Source organism: Thermobia domestica, chromosome 7 (genome assembly GCF_964235325.1).
Source record: "Thermobia domestica chromosome 7, izTheDome1.hap1.1, whole genome shotgun sequence".
NCBI classification, from domain to species: domain Eukaryota; kingdom Metazoa; phylum Arthropoda; class Insecta; order Zygentoma; family Lepismatidae; genus Thermobia; species Thermobia domestica.
The window spans coordinates 157,335,201-157,356,638 of NC_137460.1; the positions used below are offsets into that span (position 1 = coordinate 157,335,201).

The 21,438-nt window shown below is 36.3% G+C and overlaps 1 protein-coding gene across 4 annotated transcripts in view; it reads right to left on the reverse strand.

Annotated features, from left to right (window-relative positions):
• LOC145690519 (acyl-coenzyme A thioesterase 13-like) overlaps window positions 1-21,438 on the reverse strand; it is a 95,515-nt gene that overhangs the window by 44,290 nt on the left and 29,787 nt on the right. For 2 of the 4 annotated variants that reach the window (XM_081765477.1, XM_081765478.1), the window contains exon 3: window positions 16,455-16,516. In XM_081765477.1, the coding sequence (XP_081621603.1) occupies window positions 16,455-16,516 (62 nt within the window). Of the gene's footprint in view, window positions 1-11,426; window positions 13,001-14,082; window positions 16,517-21,438 lie in introns of those variants that run through there. The other 2 variants (XM_081765476.1, XM_081765475.1) reach the window with 2 other exon arrangements.

A 21,438-nucleotide genomic window follows, 5' to 3' on the forward strand; every position in this document is an offset into this window, starting at 1 on the left:
TCGAAATTGAGTAGCGGATCTTTTGTTCGGGTGGAAAAGGAAATACGATTCTATTAGTGTTGTGGAACAAGAATTACGAGGTATACATGAAAAGTGCCGTTTTGATGTAAGTCCAAAATTGTGAGAGCATTTTTAGTGAAACTGCAGAGAATTGAACAAGGATGTTATAATGTAGAGGATTTGTCCACAACTATCTTTGACCCAGTAACTCAGTGGAGCCGAAAACCAAGCAAGCATCGCTAAATCTGATTAACTTCCCTCTTCTCCGTAATTAATGTTCGCTCAAAACGTACTTCTCCGTGTGTGTTTATTTTTATATATTCTGTGCTTTAACTTTCAAAATGGTTACCTGTACAGCTTAGGGCTAATGTTCATTATCTTCAGTGGGGCTCACACTCGTATCTTTCAATAAGGATCACACTCACTAGCCTCTTTGGAGCTCGCGCTCACTAATTTCGTTCGGGCATGCTACCTACCGTCTCCTTTGGGTACTGACTTCTAGAGTACTCCCTAAAGAAACAGCTGGTAACAATTCAGGTCAGAGCTCGTGTTTTGTCCAAGCACAAATTGACAGTAGTAAGATAAAACAAGCGATTTGACATGAGTAACCTCAGTGGTTCGGAAACTTAAGTTAAATCATACTTACTTTTGTGCACATACTTGCATATATACGACTGGCAAGCTGACGATCCATAAGTATTCGCACACACACAAATAAAAAGAGAATATTACTTTGGGTGAATTCCTATTTATTGAATAGATAGGAATTCATATAGATATATGTATATGTAGGAAGTAAACGAAAAGATATTACCACCACCAAATTTTCACTTAATATAGCATGAATGCTTGAGCGAATGAAATTGCGCACACACTTGAGAAATATAAAACACTTAATATCACGAATATATATATATATATATATATATATATATGGTAAATGAAGACACTAAAAGATATAGCCCTTTCGTTATATTTGTGATCACTTTCACTAAATCACTATTTACATTGAAGTTGGGCTTTCACTGCGAAATAGGAGCAATGAGTGTGGGGATTGGAAGGAACACTAACTTCCGACGAGGTTCCGCAACTTCAAAGATGATGCACTTATAAAGTATTTATGCAAGCAACACTTCGTCTACTTTTCAATTGATGCTGCAACTATAATTCCATCAAATACTTAATACTTTTTCGTAGCCGTCCCATGTTAACACATAAGTAAGTTTGTCTGCAGGAGACTTACGTTCCTCCTTCACTCAATACTAGACGCCAACTCCCTGCTTCTGCCACCACTTGGGAAAATCCCGGTTATCGTGTCTCTGGTTGGCAGTGTATTTTAAAATTTAATAAGAGAAACACCGAAGTTTGCGTATTCCTACATAGCACAAATCTAGTAGTGGTAGATTTAATAACTCTGGCAACACGTGTTTTAGTTTCGTGGGATCGAAAATTTGGAGATTGCAATTAAACAAGTGTTGCAGACCAAATTTGAAGATTCAGTCCATGACTGATGGATTTTCCACCTTATAGTTCGATACAAAGCAGTTTAGTAAAAACAGAACGCACATTAGCAATTGTGTGGTTTAACCATTCTGTCTGCGACTCATGCAGGCTGCGAGCACTGTTCTTACGATAGGTGAGATAACGAAACGTTAATGCGTGGGAATGCAACGTTCAACGCGCACTTGTTTACACTGTAACAACTTCGTGTCTAAAAAGGTTTCCAAACTTTAATAATTATTGTTATGAAGAATATATATAAAACAGTCTGAGTAGCGAAAACCATGAGTTAGTAACTTTACTCAGGGAAAGAAAGAAGTTTGCTGTTTCAAAGCACTCTGCTAATGAGATACGAGTTCGGTTCAGAAACAACGATTTCTTTGTATTATTGTCAGAGACGATAAGTCTGAGGAACTCCTGCGGGCAAAGAAAGAACAGAGTTTCTCACCAGCTCGGAAGCGTTCAGTGCCAAGCGAGAAAAATAACTTCTCCTTTTCCGTGAATAAAATAATAATTTTGCATGGTGATTAAATGTTAAGAAAATACACAATCTGTCCAAAAGTGCAACCTTGTGGCCATGCTGACGGTCACAGGCATGTGCTTTCTTGATCTCGGGCTTAATGACGTCAGTGGGGTTTCCAGTCATTTAAGCTCGGATTCATTAACTTGTGGGGCAAGCGCTCACTATTCTCGCTTATTTGGGCTTAGCTTCACATTTTACAATTTGGCTCGCACTCGCTAGCCTCCCTGAAGCTCCAACCTCTTTCAAACACGGGCTTATTTGGCCTCGGGCTCACTGACGTAATTAGGACTTTATATATTTATGTTGGAGTTCATTACCTTCAGTGGCCTTGGGCTTGCACTTGCATACTTCAATGAGGCTCGTGTACACTGTTCTCCCCAGGGCACGCACTTACTTGGGTTCGAGCTCACTAACCTCAACTGAATTCATGCTCGCTCACGCAGGATAACTTCCCTCAACTGGGCTCAAGCTCACTGATATCAGTGGGGCTTGCATTCATGTGGGCTCAGGTTCATTACCTTCAGTGGGGTTCGCTCTTGCTCGGGCTCACATTCTTCAATGAGGCTCGCGCTTACTCGGCCTCGTACTCACTGACCTCTTTAAAGGTCGCGCTCACTAATCTCTTTCGAGCACGCACCTTCTTGGGCTCGAACTCACTACATTCAGTGACGCTCGGGCTTACAACCATCAATAGCGCTTGCGCTCATTTGGGTTCGGGTTCATTATCTTCAGTGGGGCTCGCGCTCACATCCTTCTATGAGGCTTGCACTCACTAGTCTCCTCGAGCTCGCACTCAGTAATTTCATTCGAGCACGCGTTTCACTTGGGACTCGGGCTTACTACCCTCAGTAGGGCTAGCGCTTATGAATCTCAATTGCATTCGCGCTCGAGCTTATTACCCTGGGTGGAGCTCGGGCTCACTCGGGATCGTGCTCATTAATTCCATTTGTCCTCAGGCTTGCTAACGTCAAATGGGCTTGCGCTTTGACTTACTTTCCTCAACTAGACTCGTATTCATTACCCTCAGTGGGGTTTGCACTTACTTGGGCTCACACTCAATTCCGTTTGGGCTTAGAGTCAATCTTCAATGGAGCTCGGGTTCATTACTTTCAGTGGGCTGGGCTCACTCGGGATCGTGTTCAGTAAGTAGTTGTTCTTGCGCTTTTACAGGCTCTGGCTCCCTAACTTCAAATGGGCTTACGCTTTGGCTCACATTTCTCAACGAGGCTTGAGCTTACTACTCCCAAATGGACTTCTGTCACTTGAGTTTGTGTGCAGTAATTTCGTTTGGGCCTGAAGTAATCACTTTCAATTGAGCTCAAACTTATTACGTTCAATAAGAGTCGTGCTCGGGCTTACTAACCTCAACTGGTTTCGTAATCAGGGTCATTTCCGATTGTTTGCTTATATTAGTATTCAAGAAATAATACAAAATATATCAATGTTTAATTTTAACTCATGGGACATTGTGCCATGCCCTTAGTGACTGTGAGGAAATAGGTGTGTGAATTTACGGGGGAGGAGGGGGGGGTAGGAGTCAACTGAAGATCTGCCAAGGTCCAGATGCCCAATTTGTGTAATCAATCACTTCACTAAACATTGCTCTATTTAAATCCTGGTCATAAAGGAAGAAAAGCTAACCGTTGATATCTGTAATCTTACAGGATTCTCTCATTGCATCGTGGAACGAATTTTGACACACCACTTGTAGTTGTCAAGGTCGGTTTACGTTAGATCCCTCGACAGCTGGATAGAGACAATATGGCCTCCACTTTTAAGGGGTAAGAGCATCCAAGTGGTTCCTCACTCACTCTGCTCCCAAGAACTATCCGCCAATGACTTCTGTCCGTTTTCAAAATTGATGGATAGGATTCATTACGAGGCAGAAGTTTTCCATCCAGAAGTGCCACTAGGGAGTTACATTTTCCAATATCTAAAACACACTCCACAAAAAAGACTTCTCAGATGCTTTTAACAGTGAGATAAAAAGACTCAATGATATGAAGAAGTGAGCTGAGATTACGTTGAAAAGTGACGAAAAGATCTCGCCCAAATATTGAACATGACCGGAGTTATGTAAACAGAACTGTTTCTTGAAGTGCCTGAACAAGTCTGAAATGAAGAGCTCTTTGCTCTTTAAATCCCTTACACTTTCATTCACTCTAGTTGAAATATTCTTTTCGTCATGCCTACGCAAATACAAAATTTCGTAAATTCTTCAAGTGACTCATTCATCCTTATAATAATTCTAGAATTTGGACAGTGTGTTTTTAAAAGTGTCCCAGTTTTCACGGAAAATTGATGCTGAATTTTGATCCAACGTTACGTAGTTTCTTTGAAATACCAGGCCAAAGGAAAAGAAAAATCAATTTTTTATGTTTTGGAGGGAGTCTGATTTTTAAGAAAAATAATCATTTTTGGATACAAGGTCAGGACTTACTTTTTGAAGTTTATTAGATCGATGACTCATAAGAAACTTACATATGAACCAACAAGTAAGTGTTAGAATAGGGGAGGAAATGACAGAGGAGAGTACAATTGGAAGGAGAGTTCGATAGAGATGCTGTCTCTTGCCAACAATATTTAGTATCTATCTAGTAGATAGTGAAAAAGAACCTACACAATGAAGATGCATTTCAATAGGAGGTAGAATAATTAGGTGTACACGGTTTGCAGATGATATGGAGCTTCTTGCAGAATCGGAAAGGAAAATCAATAAGATGTCAGAAAACTTGAGGAAGGGATGTGAATATGGGATAAAAATAACTATCAGAAAGACAAAAGCTATGGTGATTGGAACGAAGAGGTCGATGTCAAATGTAAAGTAGAAGGAGAGAAAATAGAACAGGTGACTAGTTTTCAATACATGGCTAATATTATTAGTCATGATATGAAGTGTGAACGTAAAATAAAAGTACGGATAAAATTGGCGAAAAAACTCTTTAGGAGGAAGAAGAGAGTATTTTGTGGGATATAAAGAGTTTAGAGACTCAGAAAAAACTTCGTGTAGAGTATTGTACTGTATGGGTAAAAAACATTGACGTTACGCAGAAATGAATAATTGGAAGCTTTCGAAATGTGGGTGTGAAGAAGAGTAGAGAGAATTAGCTGGGTGGAGCGGAAAACGAATGAGATGGTCTTAGAAACGGCGGGGAGAAAATAACAATTTTAGATGAAGTCAGTAGAACAGGTTGGGGCATTGGCTAAGAAAAAACTGTATTATAAGGAAAGGGACGTGTTAGAGGGTTTTGTGAGAGGAAAAAAAGGGAAGGGGCGAAGGGAACTACAATTAACGGACGATACCAAAACAGAAAAATTGTAAGTGAAGACGAAAAGGTTAGCGGAAGTCTGTAGAGCATGGGAGCTTCTCAGCTGCAGTAAGTGACTTGCCAATAATGGCAGAATATCTATGATGATGATTAGACTTTAAAAATATTTTATATGTAATTAACATTCAGAACTCGAGAACTCAAGAGAGTTATCTGAGTTGCCTTAACTTGTTGAGGGTAAATTTGTACTTACCACTGCGCAGAGCTTTTATTATACTGGAAACGTTTTCGATATTTTAGTAATACCTTTAACAATGTACGTATGTACTATTGGGCGTTAAAAATATTTAATGCAGAACAAAGATATCCATTTATAAAGCAGTTGTGAAAATAACTCTTACCGTGTTATCAGTCATTGTATATTTAAACAGAGAAATGTTCAGTATGTTTTTCTAATCATGATGAAAATTATGTTCGTTTCATATGAAATAGCTGGAAGTGAATATTTGGTCTGACAAGGTAGACTGTTAGATCGTACTTTTCTGTACTGTATAATTAATTTAGTCAAAAGACATCCTCTTATGATGGCTGCACAGGGTCTGTATTTAATAAGAATATTTTTTTCCTGACGCGACTATATGTTAGAGCGCGCTGGGACCGGTTGGAGTTGGTAGTGGGGGTTGACCTTGAAAGCGCTCCAAGTTACTGTATGTTTTATAGCACTATAGTGATAAAACGTAGCATGTCTTCAACAGTGGCTGAACCGCGAAGTGAATTGGTTAGCTTTGTTGAAGTATTTACTGTTCTTAATGGTACTATCATTCTAGTTTGATTAGTTCTGCTATTGGTTTACCTTCTGAGTTTATCGCTATAAGCAGGACGCAGTTCTAAGCAGGTAGTGTATTTAGGAAGCAGTTCTTAGTGAGATGGACTTGACTATAGTAGTATCATATAAATGTGTTTGGAGACGCAATAGTATAATGATTGTAGAACTAATGGCGTGCAGTTCTAAGCAGTAGGGTATTAATTAGGCAGCCTTTAGCGAGATGAACTTGACTACAGTAGTGTCACTTAAATGTGTTTGGACACGCAGTAGTATAATAATTGTAGAACTAGTGGAGTTTGTGAAGATTCAACTTTGTGGTGTCTCTTATAGATGTACGCTCTATTGCCTAACAGCTGACCGATAATTGTAATTAGAATTTTCATTTTAAATATGCGGGTCTCATATAATTACGGATTCGTATCCACTTTTATACATGTACATTTTCAGATGCTAACAGTTTGTCTTTTCGGTACCTCTCGGTATGTTATTTCCAGATCACGATCTTGGTGATATTTTTGTATAAAGTGAATTATTTAAAATCAAAATTTAAAAAATCGAAAATGAATAATTTCCAATTATAGGTTGGCAACATCAATTCACAAAGTAAACAGATAAACGGAAGATAGTGGAAAGGAAAATAAAGTTGAATATTTCGACTTAATATAAATAAAGGCAAAGGAACTACGATACTTCAAAAAATGGGCTCAAGCAAGGATTTTATAAAATAACCGCGAATTACTTAGGTGCTAAGAAAAGAACCGGTGTTGGTATTTAAATGTTAGTTAATACCAGCAAAGTTTTAAGTGGATTTTATATACTTAGTTACCTCAAATTATATTCTAAGATTCCTAAAAATAAAATATGTAATATATAGCAACATGTACAACAGACTTTACTGCCAGAAGACGAAAACCGATTAGTTCCACGAAATATTATGAAAGGTTATGCAGATTATCTGGCTTCCGGGAACATGAAGTGAGTACGGTGAGTTCGCCACTGGTCGACCCCATCCAATAATCGACCATTTTTGCTTACTATTGTCTATATAAAATATATCTGATGGTCTTTTGGAGCGAAAAATTATTCATGATAAAGCTTGCATCATATACTACCAATGACATTCATTGTTTAACTCTCTCTTGTTTAGCTGGTCGTCTTCGACCAATATATTTCGACGTATCTGTAGAATTAGGACTAAAATGCGCACTTTACGGCAGCGTGTAATGACAATCTTGTGTTCCTGTTGTTTTTCATTTTTCTGAGGATATAGATAGTACGTGAGATAAGAAATGTTTTAGTTACATAACTAAGTTAGTCTAGAAGCTGTACCAGCATAATTTGTCAATAACTGGAAAGTATTAAATGAAAAAATACGCGTTAAAATGTGGTCGAAATTTGGTATTTTTCCTTTCCCATACAAACCAATTGTCGACCAAGGGTCGTCGATTATTGGATTATTTGAGAGTGCGCCAAATTGCTTCAAATTATTCCTTGTTTGGTATTAAGGCCTGTTTTTCAACATATATGTATAAAATTTCGATTTCGAGACATATTCTAAAAATCGACCGCCTGTTCCTCATGTTGGTCGACTATTGGAATATTTCTTGCCAGCTGTCGACCACACTGTTTCATACTGTGTTTTGCATTTTGCTGACTAGATTTTGTTCAGTAACATTAGTTGAAAGTTTCTTTTTCTGACAATCTATTTCAATGTGGAACTTAAAAAAAAAAAAAAAAAAAAAAAAAAAAAAAAAAAAACAAGAACAAGAAGTCCTCCTAGCTGATCTAATGGCTAGCACGCGTGCCATGATCTTAAGACTTACCTCACCAGTACGAACAATCTTTTCATTCTAGAAGATCCACGTAGAATTTTTAACGCGTATGAATCTTCTTTTCAATTGTACCCATCATCCGGGAAAATTTTGGGATCAAAGGGCGGGAAGAATATTTATGAGATTCAAGGTAAAGAAAAGTTAACGCTTACTTTTCTAGGGACGTTTAGTGCTTCGAGAGAAACAGTTGCTCCAACGATTGTTTATCCATACAAGTTGCGAGTACTCAGAGATATTGGGCCTTATGCAGAGTCGTTCTGACGCGTGATTAGTGCAATACTAAAGCGTTCGACTAACATGTGTTCCCTGCAGTAGTCAGGCCTTTAGTATGACTCTAATCATACGTCAAAACGACTCTGCAGAAGGCACACTGTGTCCAATATTTCCTCTTCGATTCTGGTAGAACGATCCGAATCTGGCTGGATGATTAGCGACACATTCTTTGAGTGGGTCGCCAACGATTTCAATAAATGGCTATTAGATTACGATGTACCTAAGCCTGTAATACTTTTCATCGACGGTCACAAAACTCACTTAACTTATGAAGTAAACAAATTTTGTGACAACAACGACATCATATTGTGTGCCCTGTACCCTCATGCAACGCATATCTTGCAACCATGCGATGTATCCGTCTTTAAGACGTTAAAAACAAATTGGAAATTCGTTGTCCGCAGCTATCTAACGGAATATAATTTATCTTCTGCTACAAGAGTTCAGTTTGCACCACTTATTGCAGAAGTCCTAGCAACAGCAGCTACACTGTCAACAATAATGTATTTCGCAAATGTGGACTGTATCATTTCAATCCGGACGCTGTTAACAATGCATCAAGAGTGTATGCAGAAACAAAGAGTACTTCCACTCAGCTAAATGTTAGTGAAGATCTTACTACAAGAAAAGTTATTACTGTGTACAAGGATGAACTTCAAAAGACTGCGGTTGACTTCAACACAGGCCTTGACGTTTTGAAATTTCCAGCAGAAGAGCCGATGGACGAAACACTACAAACTGATGATAAAAATGCCAGCTTACCAGTAGATGACGAAGTTGTAGTTGGTGAAATCCCAGTATTTGATGATAACAATGAATACTTGCCGCAATCTACTCTTACTGTTAGTCAGGATTTACTAAATGAACTTCTCCAGTCATTGACTGCTGAAGCCAATCCAAGTGTAACAACTGAAAACAGTGAGTATAGCACCTATTCTACCAACGAAACCTGAGGAATCAGACACCATGCAGTACAGAAGAAAGAGGAAATCAGTATTGTGCCAAACGAAGAATCAGTTGTATGTCTGCTTCAACAACAGAATCAGAAAGGCCTTTAATTATTCTGAGAAAGGAAGCTTCTATTCCAGAATTTGTGCCATCAAATGAGAAGAAAGGTAACACATCAACTCCACTGAATGAACTGAACCTATGAAGGATATTCAGCAATATACTTATTCTCTCACAGAACATTCTACTGAAGTTCTGGCTTATATACCAGAAGCATAGCAAGAAACAAAGGACATTGAAAGCGACTTGTTCCTGGACCAAGTGAATCAAATCAGAAGAATATCGCAACACCTAAAATTATCAGACCAATATATATATATATATATATATATATATATATATATATATATATATATATATATATATATATATATATATATAACGGCAACTTTTAAAAAGTATCTGTTCTGGCCCAAGAGTCCAGTCAAAAAACCTAAGAGGAAAGTACAGAAGATACCGTTTGCAATTAGCTTAGAATAATATCGCCGAGTACCGACTGCAAAACAAAAGAAAATAAAACAAAACAGAAGAAACTAGAGGAGGAAAAGAAACGCAACAGAAATTAAAGAAAGGCAAAAAAGAGCAAAAAGACGGAAAATCCTAAGAAAAGATCGAAGAAGAACTGTAGAATATCTGCTGTTGTAAAACATTACAATAAAGATGATGTAATTTACTATGGCAATGGAATCATATGCAGAGGATGTGGAGAGATAATTAATGATTTTGCTTTGGAAAGTGAGGATAAACTAGAGGGTTGCGATGAATGTGATAAATGGTTCCATTTTCGATGTACCGCCGGCTATGCATGGGGAGATCTCGCAGATAAGCTGTTCCTGTGTGCAGAGTGTACCATATAAATTATTTGAACAAACAATGAGGAACTTACTGTTATTACTTGAAAAGATGTGCTAAAGTAACTCAGAAGAGAAACCCTATCATATATGAGAAGATAACTCGGTGTGCTCAAGGAGAGAAACCTCAACACAGGAGAGAAACCTAACACGGGAGAGAAATATATTTCACACGGGGGAAAAGTAAACACGTAGGATTTTTTAAAAAATTATTAATGACTCCCCTAGTAGTAGAGATAACTTGCAAACCGCTTGCTGTAAGCTTGAATTACAAGTCGGCCAAGCTTGCATCCAGCTTGATTGGAAAACATACAAGCATGCCGCAAGCTGGGTTCCAGTAACGAAGTTACATGGAGGCAACCTTGCATTCAATGTTCCATTCAAGCTTGACGCAAGCGTTTTACAAGTCAAGTCTATAGCCAATGAACGGACAGTGAGCTATGACGCTCTGCGAAGGGTCTAAAGCATCGCTGCAAGTACAACAAAAGGCAGATTGTATGAAAGCATGCGTTTGAAGTGCAAGCGTAAAAAGCCAAAAGCCAAGTACGCGCCAACTGACCGAAAGCTTTCTTGCTACTAGGGTCGTACTTTGTTTAGAATTTGTAAAGCTATAATAAGTGATAAGATAACGTGCGCATATAACGCAGGAGAGAAATCTCGTTTCACGCGGAAGAACCATTTAATAATCAAATCCATTATTCCAAATAAAGTAGCTATGTATCAAGCCCTAATAGCCTAATCCTTCAATTTATAACCACTAAGGAGAAAAACTTTAAGAAAAGTAGATAAAATCTGTATAATCGTTTTGTCAAGTTCAAATCTCACGAATAATACAATTTCCAAACATCATCTAACGCAATCAATTACTTCTAAGCGATAGAAATGATAGAAATTGCGCGCGGTCGACTAATAGCATGAATACGGTCGACTACTGAATGACGATGGTCGACAAGTGGAAATTTTGATAAGTTTTCGTAAAACGCATTTTTATGTCACTGCAAAATTTTAAAAGTGAGCATTTAACACACGGTATGGTACAAAAGAACCCAAATAAAGCAAATAATTCACTTTTGTCAAATATTATGAAATCATCACGTTTTATAAGTGTTCAGAAGTAAGATTTTTTTTCAGCGGTCGACTATTGGCGAATTCACCCTATTTATAGTCTAGTTCACCTGCATGTATTGGATACATTAGTTACTATTTCGACATACAATCGAGTGCAGTGTTCTTTTAATTCTCTAAAGTAATTCAGTTCACAAGAATAAAAGAATGAAAATCCTACAGGGCAAAAAACAGATGCATCATTTGGATTAGAAAGGTGTTAAAAAGTTCTACTTAATATGTACGAATAATATTTTATTCAAAAATGCCAGACAGAATGTAGTTTCATACATCTATAACTTGCACGCTTTAATACTATACAAAATTACCATCAATGTAACATTTGGAGTAAATTCTCGAAATAAATAAATAAATACTTTCAGATTAAATCAAAAACTGTGGTACAGTCCGCAGCAAACAACCTGCAGCATGAGCAAGGAAGTTTATTGTGAAACTACGCCTAACAGCACAGGGAATGAACATAACATCTAAGTGGCACGAATCACGCCAGGAGAAACCTCGGCGTCCTCCCCTGCACACTTATTTTGGAACTAAAGACTTCGTCGTTTCACAATAAACTTACATGCTCATGTTGCAGGTTTTCTGCTGCGGACTGTATAAGAATTGCGTAACTAGCTAACATAAGTCCTACCTTCAATAAATATTTGTGAAAGTTCTTGACCTTATCTTGTTCACTTAATATCTTTATTACCACCTATTTATCTTCCATTCCAATTTTTCATATAACTTAACGAATACTTTACGCACTAATTTTATATCAAAACACAATCATAAATTTTTAGTCGGTTTAAGTATAAACATTTATCATCATCAAGTTTTAAATTATTAACAACTCTACATCAAAAGATTGCTGAGATTACAAGAAAAATATATATACAGGGTGGCCCAAAAGTAGGTATACAGCCATGCATTGATCAAGAATGACATTTTAATTTAATAAATATGAATTTTATTTTCTTCGGTCTGTTCCGAGATTAAGATGTAAGTGAAAAGAAGTTACGCACAAACAATAAAAGAAATTAAGTCAATATATGTATGGATAACATAAGAAAGTATGTAAAATGTCATATGCAGATCAGTACGGTGCTGTATACCTACTTTTGGGAAAAGTTACTTGGATTCACACATTTAAAGAATGAAAAAGTTTTTCTTTCACTCACTCACTCTTATTATATGAACCCACACTAATTGGGAAGCTATAAAGAAATTCAAATTATACTGTCTTTCTCAAATATAACTGAATTGATCGTTTGTTCGAAAATTCATTTTTCTTTCCTTGTTTAAAGATCTTACGATACAATTAAATTTCTTGGTCTGTATCTTGTTATTTACCTAGCAGATATACAAACATCCTGCTTATAGATTCGAGTGCAAACTCTTACAAGAAGATTGCCATATCTTAAAGAGAAAGTACTAACACCTTATTGTAATTCTATAATTTTCATTTTTCATACTGTCAAACTGCATTTTGTATCAACCTAGATTAATTAGTGGTTAAAGAAAGCCAGTTAAAACATCACGTCAAATTATATTACAATTATTTTTCTGTCAACTGCATATATATATATATATATATATATATATATATATATATATATATATATATAAAATCACAAAATATAATTAAGACAGTAGGCCAAAATTCTCCTAGTAGTTTTGTTTTGAGCTTGACATCCGTCGTCAGAACCGGAACCATATGAGACAATGAAGGTACACCATAACATGAGATTCACGGGGAATCTAACCCGCATTTCCCGGTCCGAAGATGAAAACGCTTTTTAAACCCAAGGGAGCTGTGTCCGAAAAGAAGAACAACAGCAAATCTTATTTAATACTGATATAATGAGCATTAAAACAACTCCAAAACGGTTTCAACAACATTCCCAATGAAATACTACAATATCGGTGGGCACGTTTCGTAATTTGTAAACTTAGAAGCTGCAAATTGCAGACCTCTTCTCAAGTTTAGCATATCATTCTCTCAGTTTAATCTAATACTGTTCTTTTAGTAAATTAAATTATAATTGTTACCAATAACATAAAAACTTTATTTGATCTAGTTCTAAAAGTAAAGTAAAAATATTGCAAGTTAACACAATATTCTCCACTTCCAAATTTATCCATTCTTGCCTACAAGTTAATCAATACTACAGATTTTTCTTTTCTCAGAGCTATGTTAGAACAAAGTATTCCTGAAAACGACTTTTACTTTCCTTTAAGAGAGGTATTTAGGAAAATATTGGATTGTACTCAATTTTGAAGTATTTTGATTGTTCATCTATAAAACAAAACTTTCAGACGTTACATCATCTTTACGTACGTGCATTGTATAATTATCAGTTTATACTGCCATACTCTTCGTTAACTCAACATTGTAAACGATTTTAGCATGTGGCAAGAAAAGTCAGGTAAAAACGCTTAAAATTATCAACACCAGGATTTTAACCCCATATTCCTTAACAAAACTATACTTCGATTGGATTCACTTCAAATCTAAGATGCCATATTGACAAGTGCACATATCACATCACAAAAGCCTGGGATGCTTCCCAAATAGGACATCACATTGGACAACGTACTTTTAAAGCAAAACATTACTAAATATTCAAAGGCAAAAATATACAATACATTGCTTACAAATAATAGTATTCTGATTTGTACCACAGAAATAAAGATATAAAGACTATCAACAGATATTTACCATAGCATTATGATCAACTACGCAAGGAAGAAATTTGAAATAAGAACTTTCAAAATTTACCCTAAATACATCAATGTATTGAGTAACATTTTCCCTTTCTCGCCAATATTACAACCTTTACAATCACATGACAAAAATAATGTAAGACAACTTACATTTTTGTTATTTTATTAACTCATGAAAAACCATGTACTACTACTAGAAACATAGTATTCGTATTTACAATCTAGAATGAAAAACAACGCGAAATATGAATATATTACAAGCATCTCCTGCATACATTTTGAAAATAATAATCATTTCTAATCATTTTACATTATTCTAGAAGGTTGCTGCAAACTTCTGGTGATGCTATTATTTTGTGGAACCTACTTCAATAAAAATAATAGGGAAACCCAAGAATTACGATTCACGTAAAAATTGCGCATTATTACAATATCAAAATAACCATAAGACGAAAAGAAAAATTAAAGTGCGAAAGATATATTGTCGTAGAATTTTAAAATTCGATGGAATTCAATAAAAATACTTTGTAAGAATATATGTAAAGCTAAGAAATAGTCCTGGATATTAGGAAGAGGATAATAAAGTAATAAGCGCTTAGTTAATTTATTATTTAAATGTAGGATAACATTTATGAAAAAGAAATAAATTATGTTACTATGTTAGAGCTTAAAAACAGCCATAGAGTAATAATTTTAGATGTAGATTTTAAGGGATATTTGTTGATATATGCAGAAGTTCTGTTCTTCGTATTCGTGGTTAACACATCTATGAAGAGGCAATTGAAATTATTGTTGCAAATAAACAAAAGTATAAGTGGAAAACTTTGCATAAAGGTATTGACTTATATGTTGCAATTTCTGAACCCTCTCCTAGCACATTCATTAAATGTAATTCTTTTACTCCTAGCATTATAAATTTCTACTACAGCTGAGTCGTTCTGTGCCTAATTGTGACAGCTACACGAGAGAGAGAAACTGAGAGTTGGTACTATGATAATCCATATCAACTTCAATGAAAGGCATTACTGCGATTTCAGAATAGTGTAAACGTAAGACTATGAGGAGTTTACTGATTTCTTGTTTTCTCAGGCGGCGAAGTGACAACTCACGAAGGTAAATCGTCCTTGGAAGACGCACTGTTTCTGGGAGTTTATTTAGTTTGTATTTATTATCTTTTACCGTTCATTCATCCTTGGGCGAAAATTCCAGGTTGATAAATTGACAATGTTGTTTAGCCCAAGTGTTTAGCTTTGCTAGAGATAAAGATGGAAGGGTTCAATTTAGGTGAAACGGAAACGTTTATGAAATATTACTATGTTAAATAGTGAAAAGAACAATGTAATGGTAGGAAAATGTTACGCTGACGATTCTGGTTACTAGCTTTATATACTTGACATGTAGAAAGTTATAATTTCAATTGTTGTCTATTATTAAACTATCTTGGTTTGTGGAACACTTTAGAAAATGCTTAAGATAGTTTAGCGTCCCTTTTCAGTACCACAGCTATTCAGACGACCTACAGCTTAACGTGGGATCCGAAAAACATGAACTTCCATTGGGAATCAAAACTGAATTTCCTACATGTATGCCAACTATACAGCCACAGTGAAGCTCATGTAGTGAGTTAATGTTTGTCGAATTAGTAACAAGTATAACTTGCGTGGAGTAGTCAGTATAACGAGAATTAGAATGCTACTGGTGAAGCAATGGTGAGACATTGAGATGTCGAGATCTGTATTCATTCGCATGGAAATTATGATGACCGATGTGGATGGCCAGTACTGATTGTACGACGATAATATCTATGAAAGGACCTGTAGTGGTCATTCGGAGAGTCGCCAGTGTGGTGTAATATTAATAAAATAATTATTACCAACAATCTGAGTTAAATCACTGACCATATCATACACACCTTGGGCACAGTGCACATCATTGGTAATTTTTTTTTTTTTTTTTTTTAACTTAGCGTGTTAATGGTACTTTCTGTTTCTCACTAGAGGAATGTTATCTTCGTTTTCATTTCATTTTCTCTCCACACCAATGAATAAATCATAATGCGATAATGTGCAAATTATGTATATCTCCGTTGTAAATATCATGTCAGAATGTTACCATTCCAGTCACAGTACTCTCTGAATTCTACGACGCTATGTGCTGTAAATTTTAATTTTTCACTTCGTTTTACAGTTACTTTGAGAAAAAGTAAAATGACTCGGACAAAATCGAGAAAATGACTCAATACACAAATGAGAATACACAGAAAACAGATTCGAACAAGCTCACAATCAAAAGACTTTGTAATAGAATAAGAAAGCAACTTCATAGCACCAGCAGCATACTATTTCTTACACAAGACTCGCTGCACAAAACACATTACTTTGCAATAGCACCTACCAATACCCACTTCACGCAAACATAACTATAATTTTAATACTGACACCAATTAACTACCACCAATAAACTTTGTGTGTTTCCCCCGTACAAGTAAAGCTCCTGTTTTCTTATTTCTAATGTCCACTGTCAGAAATGCTAAAGTCTTACCCGCTTTTAAAGTTTTGGCATCAATAACAATCTCCTCTCCTTCTCGAGCAGCTTTCAAGAATCTACAAGGAAAATACAAAATTAATGTTCAGTATCAAGTGCTAGATCATTGATTCTGTTCAGCTGACTGATTGGAGTTTAACGTTCCTTTTCCACCAGCAATAATGATTACCAAATAATGGAAACACCTCCAGTTTGCAACACGTAAGATGTGTGAGGTGGTACCACTGAGGATGCGTGCTTGGTCGTTCTTAATATGTTAGATAACTGTTTGTAGTGTGACAGACGAAGTAGAACATAGGCGTATGTTGTTGTTAGTTGCATCAAATGTTTCTAACGTGTGCCACACGGAACATCGAAAAGACCTTCATCCTTAGTGGCACGAATTACATAGCATTGAACTGGATTGTTATAAAGGATAAAATGCGGAAAAAATGACTGCTGAACCTAATTAATAACTGGAACAACTTAATGCGCCAACTACTATCCGAAGCGAGTTGCATAACCTGCATATCCGCGACTGGGCTGTAATTTACAAATACTGATAACCGCCAAGAAAAGGCACGAAGAAAATAGCGCCGAAAGCATGTAAAACGGACAGCCGATGATTGGAAGCGCGTACTATGGTCCGATGAGCTCTCTTTCACCGTATTTTCAACAACAGACTGTCTGTATGTATGGTTTATGTATGGTCCAAAGAACCTTATGCTTTTAACTGTCTTCTCTCCACCGTGAAACCTGGTGGCACAGTGGTGGTGTCATGCTATGAGCCGCAATTTCCTGGTACTCCGTGGGTCTTATGATTACGCTCACAGGATGCATTACTGGCAGTGATTATGTACTTATTTTAGGTGACCACGTGCATCCTAGGTTCAGATATTTCCAGCCGATGATGTCATTTTCCAAGATGATATTCCGCAAATTCACACAGCTGATGCTGTTGAAGCATGATCGACAGTATTCGAAGTTGAAAAAATCCAGAGGAAAAAAACGTTTAATTACGATTTTGATTTGACATACCGGCTACCTAAATGTTGGAAAATGCAGTGAGGGTATGCTGCCAAAAAGATTGCACTTCTATTTACATGATGACTGAAAACCATTGGAGAGGGGGGGGGGGCATGGAGAGACTTTGATTTCCTCCAACTTTCTGAAAAAATATCCCCTTATGTTGTATTATAGAGAATTATACACGAAAATGCTGAAAAACCGAATGAGGATATTAATAATTTTCTGCGGGAAAACTCTCGGTCTCCCACTCAACTATGGGGTATTCGAAACACCCGGAAGGTCCACTCCCACAGCAGACAACTCCTAAACCTGCCCATGCTCAAAACACGGCATTTATATGTATTACGGCAAGAAGACACACACATACATAACAAAGAAAAAATTCAATATGGCACACCGAAATATCAACTAGGTGACTTCTTTGCAGACATCTCATTTTAAAAACAAAACGTAAGAAAAATATGTGTTGTCAACCTTTCTACATAAAAAAATAAACCTTTTACGTGCAAAGCTATTCGTCAATTACTGTGTATAAAAATTGATTTATTAAAGGTATCTAGCATCTACTTTTTAGTGACGGTATGTTTTAATCATTGGAAAACCAGAGACAGTATGCCTTCATCACGGAAAAACCAGAGGCGGTATGGTATACCACCGCACACCGTCTCACTTCGACGTCGACCACTGGTTACTCGATGAACATCACAACGAACTAGCCTGCCTACTCTTCACATCTCAGCATTATTCAGTTCTCTGTGGCCAGTTCTGAAGCGCGTAATCTGGAGCATATATTCTCCTCCATCCTCGCTGATGGAACTGAATGATGCCTTGCATGAGGAATAGTACAATAATATCCCACTGGAAACCATTCATGACTTATATGCCTCCAGGGCCGGCGCGAGAGGGGGTCGAGCCGTGCCACCGCTCAGGGCGGCAAATCTAATGGACGGCAAAATTTGAAAAAGAATACTATCAATATATAATGTTTCGTAATAGGCCCACATAGAAAAATAAAATTGTGTTTGCCTGAGAATGTAACTGAACTTCTTCACTCACATTCAGGAAAATGCTTACACAGGAAATTCAGAGCATTCCTTCTCGTTTTCAATTATCAAATTACTAGCCATAGGTATCTAGTTCCAATATTTCCCGTGCAACGACGTAGGTAAAATTTTCAGCTAGGGAGGATAAGATTATCAAGGTGTCTTTTATATTATTTCTATTCAGCAATGTTCTAACACTCCACTTCAAGTATGCAACAGGTACACTCCCACTTGAGACGGGCCCTTCTAGCCTACAACTTCTAGATATATTTAGGTTAAATGCCGAAGCACAACATTGGAAGAACGTAATAGAACGACTAGTTGCAATAATACTCTTTTTACGTGAACAATGTCTGGAAGTTAGCTCTTGCTTAATCATTGTTTTTGCACATTCAGATTTAGAAAGAAAGAAAGAAAACAAAAACTTTTTGACATATGTGACAATCTGTTACATTCATTCTTCTCTAGGCCTGAGCTGAGTCAACTCATGTGGCATAATGTGGCAGCTCTTGATGATTTTCCCGAGTTAGTATGGAAATCGTCATGTGCTTTCTCCTCAGAATCTGTTACCTTGGGGCGGCCGGACCCTGGCTGCTCTTCGACATTTATACAACCTAAACGAAGCTTCTGGTACCAGTGAGTTGTTTTCCTGTGGTTCACTGTACCATCTCGTTTCGCATCACAAATGTTTTGGGCTCCTGCCATACCATTATACCAAAGTTAGAACTCATACAGTAACACTTCACGTATCATTCGTTGTTGAGCACTCATCGTCACTGCCACCAAAAATTGACAAAGTACCGGCCTCCGTATTAAATAGTCCATTAGCCACACTACCTCTTGGGGCAGTTTCACCTTGTATTTATAGTCGATCACAAGTACACACGCGCCTGCAGTTTGGGTTGTGGAAATATAGCAACACTTACGACATCCCCTTGTATATCCGTGTGAAAGTTTAAAAGAAGGTTCCTTTCTTTCTTATTGTGAGATGACTATCTTCTGGGGAAAATGTTAAGAATTAGAGATAGTGAATAAGACATTCCTATTGTGTAATCAGAAAGCATGCCTAGATGAAATATACTAAATTTTGTGTTTTTATGTGGAAAAGTTTAAAAGATACTTACAAAATAGCATCATTCTGCATGGGGATGTAATTTTCTAAATTCACACAAGTGAATCAGATATTCCTATGTACCAAAACGCTCCCACAAAGGAAATATTTATGTCTGTATGTTCAACAGTTAAGACTCCCTTCCTACCGTTTTGTCTGTCATACTTAATTTAATACTCTATTCAGAGTGAAATTCCCGAGGTCAATAAAATTAATGTGCTATTTGTATTAGGACAAAAATCATTATACCTTTGTAATTAACTGTTTAGAAGTAACGTACAGTAATAGTTAAATTGTTCCATTCTTCCACTCCTTGAAGTGAAACTCATGGAAATTAATTATTCTAATTCGGTGTATGGATGGCTGGATGCCCAATCCAACCTCATTCAGCAATCAATCAAGATTTAAAAAAAAAAAAAAAAAAAAAAAAAGCTACTCAAAAGCAATTAAATCAGGCTCTGCTCTCAAGACTGGATTTCTCATAATCAGTATGCAGAAGAAGCCATATGGTTGCTTCCTATTTTTATAATTATGTTATTTATTTTTCTTTTTTCTTAAAGCTTCTTTTACTCACACTCCCTCCATCTTCTTTACCACTTTTCCATCACAATTTTATATATATTTTTGTCATATTTTTTCACTCGCTCTCTCAGCCTTATCTACCACCTCTTTATCAGTATTTTATTTTCTTTGTTTCGATCCACCACTACATTCGCTATATTTCATATCTACATGTTTTTGTGCAGTGATTTTTGGCAGGCTATGTCGCTCTTTCTAGTGTTTTCTTCTCCTATGACACTTATTGATAATTTGATCTGGTCAAATGCTCTTCCGTCAAATTATTCTAGATAACGTTCAACGCGGCCAAGAATGAGACATAAATGATTGGTTTTGCTTATTACTTTGTCTCTTTCCCTCACACTTCTACACTCTGATGACGAGCTATTTACCCTTGAAAACTAAGTTTCTACTTAATACGCCAAAATAGTTTTTACCTTTTCTCAGGCGTTGAAGTTTGATCTCTGCAATATTTGAATGCATTCTGTCAGTTTGATCACACAAAATTTTCTAAACCGAAGAGAATATAAGTGATTCTAAATAACACCACCCACCAGTAACGATTATCCATCCACTTAGGAGAATCTAATCATATCATAAAATAAATTCACGTTCTACACAACCCTTCATCGCTAATAGAAAGACTAGTGTTCGAATCTTACTTCTTTAAAACAAAGAATCCAAAATTAAATTGGGTTAAATGAAGCTTAGATATCCAATGGATTGCATCATAAATCACAGTAAAAAGAGACTTCCCATGCATAAAATTATTGCACCAAAATTTCCCTTACAGGTCAATGGAAAATATATCACACTCACCTTCTAGGTATGCATCATTTATATAGTTTTAAAATAAAAATAGCAGTCCAGCCATGTTGAAGTCGGATGTTTTTAAAGCTTAGTTTTATTATTTTAAAATCTACTGTAAGTTACTAATTATTTATTCGACTACTAAACCGAAAGAAGTTTCTTTACTTCACATCAGAAGATGACGATATAGTTACCAGTTTAACCAATTCCGAGAAAAAATTCTGCCTGATCAAGCTGACCAAGTCAATCAGTGCAATAATGCAGATTTCAAACTTCAAACACACTTTAGAAAGATAAAATCTGCCTTGATTTTATTATATATTACAGTGTAAAAACATAAACTAAATTACATTTCTTCAACTAATTGCTTTTGTAATATACAACTATGATACACGTACTGAATGCATATAATTTGAAACCAGGATCTATTATAACATCACATCTGATATTG